The sequence below is a fragment of the Trichechus manatus genome, unplaced genomic scaffold (genome assembly GCF_000243295.1).
Source record: "Trichechus manatus latirostris isolate Lorelei unplaced genomic scaffold, TriManLat1.0 scaffold00024, whole genome shotgun sequence".
In the NCBI taxonomy this organism is placed as follows: Eukaryota; Metazoa; Chordata; class Mammalia; order Sirenia; family Trichechidae; genus Trichechus; species Trichechus manatus.
The window spans coordinates 221,562-229,571 of record NW_004443960.1 but is presented as its reverse complement, the minus strand read 5'-3'; the positions used below and the strand labels follow the sequence as shown (position 1 = coordinate 229,571).

Here is an 8,010-nt window from a genome sequence, read left to right as displayed (position 1 = left end):
CAGCCGCTCCGCGGACCCCGCGCAGCCCCACAGAGACGCGCGTGTCACCCGCCCGGCCCCGCACAGGATCCGCCCCCGGTGGTGGCCGCCGCGGGCGCACAGAACAGCAGACCCCTCACGGACCCGCCCTAGACACGGATGCACGCGGTCACGGTCGCAGTCACAGTGCCAGCCGCCCGCGGGCCCGCACCCTCCTCTGGCTGTCAGGGCTGGCCCCCCCACCTCTCCCCATGGCGGTGGGTGGGGTACCTGAAGGGCCTCTGGGGAAGCCCTCTGGGCGGGGCAGGTGGGGCCAGGAGCTCCAAATGGAGCAGGTGTGTGTGCCCCCTGCCCATATCCCCAGGTTCTCATTACCGGCAAGGTAGTGCAGGCCACACCTGGGGCCCTGCCCACTGGAGCCTCCTTCTGGGCAGAGTCAACACCTGGGGCTCGCCCAAACTGGGGGGACCTTGGTCTGCACAGCCTCCTAGGCCTCACATCCTAGAGGGTCACAGCCACTGGCACAGAGGGACAGTGTCACACAGGGGGCACCACGGGGTTTCACCCCCACAGTGGGGCAGTCTGGACACATGGATGCACCCACCAGATGCATGGACTCAGATGTTCATGGATCTCCCTGTGTGTCTGTGTCCATGCATAAGTGTGTGTGTCTGCAGGACCCTGGGAACCAGATGATTCCAAAGGCCCCAGTTGGTGTGGAGACCTCAGTGTGGGAGAAAAGGACATTAAACCAAAGCAAATCCCCCCAGGCGGAGGGTGCTGAGAGGGGAGCACAGAGGGGCTTCTGATCTTGACACCTAAACTGAGATCTGGGGGGGAGGGACTCAGATCTGCCAGAGCAGGTGTCAGGGCCTCAGGCCAGGGACAGCAGGATCAAAGTGAAAAGGGGAAGCTGGAATAACTGGTCTTTGTCCCCTCTTCAGTCCCCCCGCCCCATCTCTGAGGACACCCAGGCTCAGACCCACTCTATCTGAGCAGATGGTAGCTTGCCATTCGTGCTGGGAGCATGTGGCCTTGGGTGTAAACTGGCTCCCTCTGGGTCCTACCTGCCCACAATCTTTCCAAGGCAGGAACCCCCATAGCTCTGCTGCCCCTTCCTGGGAGAGATCAGGCAAGTCAGTTGTCCCCAGGCTGGAGGTTACCAGGCCTTTGGCTGGCGTGACTCCACTCAGGCATTTATGGGTGAGGGTTTCACCTGAGCTAAGGGGGGAGACCACCCCCACTCCCCCTACCCCAGCCCCTCCTAGACCTGGCTTCGCCAGTATTGGAAATGGACTCAGACCTCGACACCTGGAGGCTCCTGGCCAAATGCCAATCCTCCACCTGCCCCTACCCAACTACCTCAGCACCCTGCAGCCCTGGGGGAGGGGGAAGTCAGTCTCTGACAAGGCAGAAATAGGCCTGCTTCTGCCTCCAAAAAATGGGTCAACCACCCTTCCCAGTGGGGCCTGAAGAGTCCAAGCCCAGCTCAAGGTGTCTGGAAAGGGTGCCATAGTGTTGGGGAAGGAGGAGAAGGGCTCTGAGGCTGCTGGTGAGTCTGGGTGTGGGGTATTAAGATAGCCCTCTTCCCAATAAAGCCCCGCTCCCAAAAGTCCCAGGGTGCCTTGAGTGGGGTCTCTGCCTATCCCCCAGCTGACCCAAACCAGGCCTCTATGCAGTGCCCAAGGGGAGGAGAGTCAGCCAGAGCCCCCAGCCTCCAAGAACCCACAGCAGAAAAGAGGAGATGGCGGGGTCACACCCCATGAGCAGGCACTGACACCCAGCATTAAGGCAGTGTCATCACAGTCACATGCGACACCCAGCACCCCACGAACGACACACTCGACCTGCCCCCGAGAGCTGGCCACAGAGTCTTCCCATCACACACTCAGCAACCGTGGGGCGTGGACCACAGCAGGGGTCACACCCAGCACCACCCAGCGGCCCCCACCTGGTGGCGCTCACGAGTCACACTCCCGGAGCAGCCACACCCCTCACACCGACCCCAGCCCTCTCCACCCCATCCCGATGGGCCACATTTCAGGTGGGGAGTGGTGACGGAGTGACAAGCCTTGAAACCCCCACCCCCCCAGCCCACCTTTCCCACCCCGTCTCGTCTCCTGAAGACCCTCCCTTCACTGAAGCCTCTTCCCTTCTCTGAGTCCCACCCCAGCCTGAGGCTCTTCCCTTCTTATCAGCCCTCCTCTCCCTGAGTCCACTCACCCCGCCCCAGTTTAGCCCCCCTTTCTAAGCCTCTGCCCCGGGGCGGGCATCTCCGAGGCTGTCCGGGTCGCGGGGTCCCACCTCGGGTCCCTTCTGGCACGCGGCCGGGAGAGATCCGCTACCAAGGGGGGGTTAACACCCACCCGGCCGCGCCCCGCCGCCATGGCCGCCAGCTCCGCGCCCCACGGCGTGCCCCTCCCCGCGCGCAGATGCCGTGTCTGAGCAAGGTGGGTGCTGGGTGGGCTCTGGCACGAGGCTTGGGGGTCCCGCTGTCCCTCGGATTTCCCGGCCTCGGGGGAGGGGCCGAAAGGAGCGGGGGCGGGGGGCGTGCTCGAGTTGGGACGCGGAGCTGGGGGGACTGCTCAGTGGGGGGCGGGCGGTGAGACCCCAGCGGGCCGGTGGTTAGCCCTCTGTTCCGCCGGCCCCTCCCCCGTCTCCGCCGCTTGCCGCGGCTGAAATCCCACCATTAGTGCGCATTAATCCCATCTCTGAGCCTGCTGATCCGGGGCCACCCCGCCCGGTTCCTGAGAGTCGCGCTCCTCTGCCAGATGGAGCAGGTGGTCGTGAGCATGCAGGACCCCGACCAGGGCGTGAAGATGCGGAGCCAACGCCTGCTCATCACTGTCATTCCACACGCGGTGACCGGTGAGGCCTGCTGGGAACCCTGGGGGGGTCGGGGGGCCAGCCCTGCCTCGGCTTTCTCCACCCCAACCTCTCCTGCGCAGGTAATGACATCGTGGAGCGGCTGATACAGAAGTACTCCGTCTCAGAGGAGGGTGAGGGGGTCAGCCCCCTGCCCATCCTAGCACCCTCCCCTTTGCCAGGCACTGGGTGGGAGGGTCACAGTGTTGATGGCCTAGGGCTGGGGGCTCACGGGTGTCAGGGATTGGTCATGTGTGCTGGGGTGGGGGGCACTCGTCCCAGGGTACCCCACCCCCTGCACTCACATTCTCTCCCCACAGAGTCCTTGCACCTGGGCACCCTCCTGGCGCGATGCGACTACATATACCCTCTGCAGGAACCCCGCAGATTGGTACTCCGGTCCCACGAGACCCCTTACAGGTTCCAGGTCAGGCTCGGCCTGGGGAAGGTGGGATCCCGACAAGTGGAGACCCTTGGGGGGACAGGGCTTGCTGGGACTGGAGTCGGGTGAGGTGACATCACCGTGGACCTGGGGGTCCCTCGCCCCCTCCTCGAAAGGCCTGGACTGGAAGTCAATGTGCTGAAAGGGGAGGGAGCTTCAGGCTGTCTGGGGCCACAGCAGCCCCCCATAAGAGGTAATATCCTGGGAGGACTGGTTTGGCTCCAGGTCTTCAGACCCTGCCCCTGAAGAAAGGAGTGGGGCATGAACACCACGGGTCCTGCACCTCAACACCATCCGCAGACATGATGGACACCCCAGCCCTCCCTCAGTGCCCTCCCCAAGCCCCCCACCCTAGATAGGGGGCTCAGGGCACCTGAGTCAGGGAGCCTCCCCAGGACCCCTAGGGGGGAGTCAGCTCAGCTCTAGGTGGAGAGAATGGCCAATGGTCAGCTGGGCCTGCAGGCCCTAGGTGGACGGGGAGATCCTCAGACACCCTATCCCCAGCCCAGACCCCTTCTCAGGGGCTGTGAGGTGGGGGTGACACTGGGGTGGCCAAGGCCCACGGGTTCCCGGCTACCCTTTTCTCTGCCCACACCAGACACCATATTTCTGGACAAGCACTCTGTGGCCAGCAGCTGAGCTGGACTATGGTGACTGAGGAGGAGTCAGCTCTCCCAGGACTGGCAGCCTCAGGGTGATGCCACTGGTAGGAGGGGCAGGGTCTGCCCCCTAGAGCTTGACCCTCCCGTCCTTCCAGCCATTTACCTTGACCCCCCCCTTCTTCCAGCCATTTACCTTGACCCCCACCCCCTTCCTTCCAGACATTTACCTTGACCCCCCCTTCTTTCCAACCATTTACCTTGACCCCCCTTCCTTCCAGCCATTTACCTTGACCCCCCTTCCTTCCAGCCATTTACCTTGACCACCCCTTCCTTCCAGCCATTTACCTTGACCCCCACCCCACTTCCTTTCAGCCATTTACCTTAACTCCCCACTTCCTTCCAGCCATTTACCTGGCCAAGAAGAACATCCGAAAGCAGGGAGCTCTGGTTTACCATGAGAAGGTGAGACACTCCCCAGGGCTGAGTCCAGCAAGAGGAACCCACAACCCCACTCCTGGCCCCTGAGCCTCAGAGTTTGCAAAACTAGGCCCACTTTATGGAGAACCAGAACTGCAAGCATACAGCCCTGCCCAGGGCTCAATGCCCCCAGGATAATCCAGACACACACCGACATATCACCCCTGTGCAGTCTCACTGGAGAGGGGATCCATGCCCGGGAGGTAGACGTGGGAGGGGTTACCCACTGGGCCTCGTCGCTTCCCAGGACCACTATGACCATCTGCACAAGAAGATCAAGCACATGTGGGACCTGGTAGTGATGCAGGCCAGGGAGCAGCTGCGGTGAGGCCTTCTGCGGGCCTCAACCCACGCCCACCCCTCACCTCGCCCCGACAACGCTCCCTTCCATGCCAACATTAGCTAGCTTAATCCACGCTCGGGACCTAGACCACGGCCCGGCCCACACCAGTATGGCCCAGTCCACACCCAGCCAGTCCCTTGGACCAGACCCACGCCCCCAGTTTACGCCCCGGCCACACCCTCCTTTCCTAGGCCCCCCCACGCCCACGCCCCCCCACCACGCCCAGCCGGCACTGGCGGTGGGACTGCCCACAGTGTGGTTGAGGCTTGGCCCCTGGCCTGACCCTGGCCTGGGTGGGGAGGTGCTGCGATGGGCATGGTTCCCCCCAACTCTGCTCCCCTCCCCCGCACCAGGGCAGCCAAGCAGCGCAGGAATGGGGACAGGCTGGTCATCGGTGAGCCCTCCTGTGCCCGCTGAGGTGGTTGGGTCTCTGGGTCCAACCATCCGCCCTCCAGACCTCAGGGCCTCAATTTAAGCATGTCAAGGTCCCGGCAGCAGGAGGCCGCAATTCTGTGACTTGCTCTAGTTTCTGCCCATCAGAACGCACAATTCCAGAGCTTGTGGGGATGAGGCAGGCCCCGAGACCCCAGGGAAACAAGCTTCTCTCTGGGGCCTGAGGAGGGCATGGGAAGCCAAAGAGGGACAAGACTGCTGGAGGAGGCAGATTGTTGTCCTGGAGGGAAGTTTGAGGTCCCTGCTGTGAGGGGCCATGGTGGGGAAGTGGACGGGCCATCCCGGGTCTGCTGGGACAGCCACAGAGCCGTCCTTGTGGCAGCCGCTTGGGGGAAACCCATGAGAAGAGGCCGGATGAGAGGGGCTGGTCACTTCATCAAGTTGGGGGGCACCCTGAGAAAATGGCACTCAGGCTTCTACCTGAGGGTAGGGTGGGTTTGACAGGTGGCATGGGACAGAGCAGTGGAGACCCCAGGAGGAAGGACCTTGGTCAAGGGCTGGGTGGGTCTCTGACTTGGGAAATGGCTCCAGTGGTGTGAAGGACCACTGGAGGGAGTGGCCCAGGCATCGGTGACAGGTGGGAGTCAGCAAATGTGTTGAGGACAGACTGGCAGGACATGTGGACAGATGGATGGACAGACGCACAGGGGTAAGGGCGAGAGGTCACAAGAAGGAGTTTGAGGATTTAAGGCCTCTGAGTGGGGCACAAAGGGTGGGCAAGGGTCACATGAGGGAGGCCCTGGGAGGCTGGTGAGCGGGATGGAGTAGGGGAGAGGTCACCACGGAGCGTGTGCAGAGGAGACCCTGGCTCCAGTGTGTCAGGGGTGGTGCTCTCCCCCACCCCCGGTTGTCTGAGCACGTTTCCATGACAAAGGGTGACACCTGGGCACAGAGCGTCAGAAAGTGCGGTCGTGTCCTCCCTCCCTCTGTAGCCTGGGGTGCCCAGTGTGCTGGAGCAGGTTCCAGAGCGGGGCTCAGGCACCACCGGCCGTGTGCAGATGGTGAGCGCCCTGCGTGCATGTCGCCCCCCACCCCCAAATTAGTGCCACCCTTCTGGCCAGGGGCTGCTGCTGAAAGGCTTCAGGAGCGGTTGGAGGCTGTCCATGCCTCCTTCTGTCCATCCACCCATCCATCTACCCAACTGGCATGTGACGCGGCCGCCCCTGTCCTGGGGTGGGCTCCTGTCTCACTCTGCTGTCTCACCCCCTCCCCCGGCCCACCTCTGCCCCCCTAACTCTGTCTCTTGCTCCCCCTGCTGCCCATGGCGCAAGTAAGTGCAGTGGACACGGGAGGGAGGGCACATCCCTGGGGCGGGCAGTGTTGGGGGTGGCCAGCAGGGAGTTGGTGGGGGCCAAACCGGCCCCCGGAACCAGAGGGAACTGGCCGTGGCAGATAGCAGAGACTTGGGTTCAAGCCAAACCCACCCCAACCCTGATAAGAGAGCGGATTTGTGGAGTACCTGTTTGATATACCTCTGTGTCCCCAGTTCACATGGGTGGGAAAGAGCAGGGAGGTCCATCCCCCCCAACTTGGGCGGTCTAGGAGTCTCCGGGTTGCAGCCACAGCTTCTCCAGCCCCAACCCAGCCCAGAGTTCTGGGTCTGACCATGAAGAGTTAAACCTGGGGTCACAAGTTAGCAAGACGGGGTTCTGCATGACCCTGTGAGCAGCGTTTTCCATGTATATGTTGAATTTTAAAGAATCATTAAAATACATCTGAACACATGAAAGATTAATCACATTTGGGGAAACTTTGGCAACTTTGAGAACCTGAGTGCTCCATGGAACATTCTGGAAATCTCCAGACTAGAGGCCCCCAGAGGCCTCCTGGAAAATCAGACCCCTCCTCATTAGGGGAGGAGCTTCCCTGAGCAGGGACTGGGGGCTGAGCTGCCATTGTGGTGGGGGGGGGTCTCTCCTCACAGGGGGGCCACTCACCCGGTTACCTTCTAACTCAGCCCACTGGCCTCTTGCAGACAAAGAATGTGGATTTCTACAAGCAGGAGGTAGGTCCTGGGGGCCAGGTGGGATGAGGGTTCGGGCCCAGGTCCGCCCCACAGGGCTGCCGTCCCCCCAGGTAGAGTGCTGCAGAAAGGCCCTGAGCAGGCCCCGGGTGAAGTCCTCTGGCTGCCTGGAGGCGTGAGTGGGGCATGGGCGCTGAGGGAGACCCCTAGCTGGAGCCTAGACCCTCCTTCAACCCCCACAGCTCCTCCCTGCCCAGGCCCCTGAGAGCTGTGGCCCTGGCGCCCCCCAGGTACCTGAAGTTCAGCAGCCAGTATGGGCCACACGTCCCCATCGTGTCAGGGTGCCTGCCCAGCAACCCCTGGATCACAGATGACACCACCTACTGGGCCATGAATGTGCCCATGTGAGCCAGGGATGGGTGGGTGGGAGGGACTGAGGTACGCTGTGGCCTGGGGGCCGGGGGGGGGTGACCCCTGACCCCACCCAGGGTGGCTGTGCCCACGAAGCTGTGTGTGGAGCGATGGACCTTTGGCTTCCCAGAGCTCCTGGAGGACCCTGTGGGGCGGGCCCAGTTCATGGACTTCCTCAGGAAGGAGTTCAGTGGTGAGAAGCCCCCCAGCTCCTGGAGGGCAGCCCAGGACCCCCTCAGGTTCCGCCGATCCCCGCAGGGCCCTCCCGGCCGGGCCAGTGTGGAGCCCCTGACCTTCCCCAACCCCCTCGACCCCTGAGGCCCCCGGCCCACCCTGACCCCCTGACATACCCCAAACCCTCAGCTGAGAATCTCAGCTTCTGGGAGGCATGCGAGGAACTGCGCTACGGAAGGCAGGCTGGTGTCCCCGCCCTGGTGGATGCCGCGTCCCAGTGAGTGTGGCAGGGACGGGGGGG

At 62.9% G+C, this 8,010-nt stretch overlaps 1 protein-coding gene across 1 annotated transcript in view; it reads left to right on the top strand.

The window, feature by feature from the left end:
- The first annotated feature begins 2,364 nt into the window (after positions 1-2,364).
- The window catches only part of RGS11 (regulator of G protein signaling 11), a 6,794-nt gene continuing 1,148 nt past the window's right edge, over positions 2,365-8,010 (top strand). The window contains exons 1-15 of the mRNA XM_004373357.3: positions 2,365-2,429; positions 2,751-2,847; positions 2,928-2,978; positions 3,165-3,271; positions 3,885-3,936; positions 4,292-4,350; positions 4,613-4,689; positions 5,062-5,102; positions 5,484-5,587; positions 6,094-6,162; positions 7,137-7,166; positions 7,238-7,299; positions 7,415-7,528; positions 7,613-7,728; positions 7,899-7,986. Coding sequence (XP_004373414.2) covers positions 2,412-2,429; positions 2,751-2,847; positions 2,928-2,978; positions 3,165-3,271; positions 3,885-3,936; positions 4,292-4,350; positions 4,613-4,689; positions 5,062-5,102; positions 5,484-5,587; positions 6,094-6,162; positions 7,137-7,166; positions 7,238-7,299; positions 7,415-7,528; positions 7,613-7,728; positions 7,899-7,986 — 1,085 coding nt within the window. The 5' untranslated portion in view covers positions 2,365-2,411. The remainder of the gene's footprint in view (positions 2,430-2,750; positions 2,848-2,927; positions 2,979-3,164; positions 3,272-3,884; positions 3,937-4,291; positions 4,351-4,612; positions 4,690-5,061; positions 5,103-5,483; positions 5,588-6,093; positions 6,163-7,136; positions 7,167-7,237; positions 7,300-7,414; positions 7,529-7,612; positions 7,729-7,898; positions 7,987-8,010) is intronic.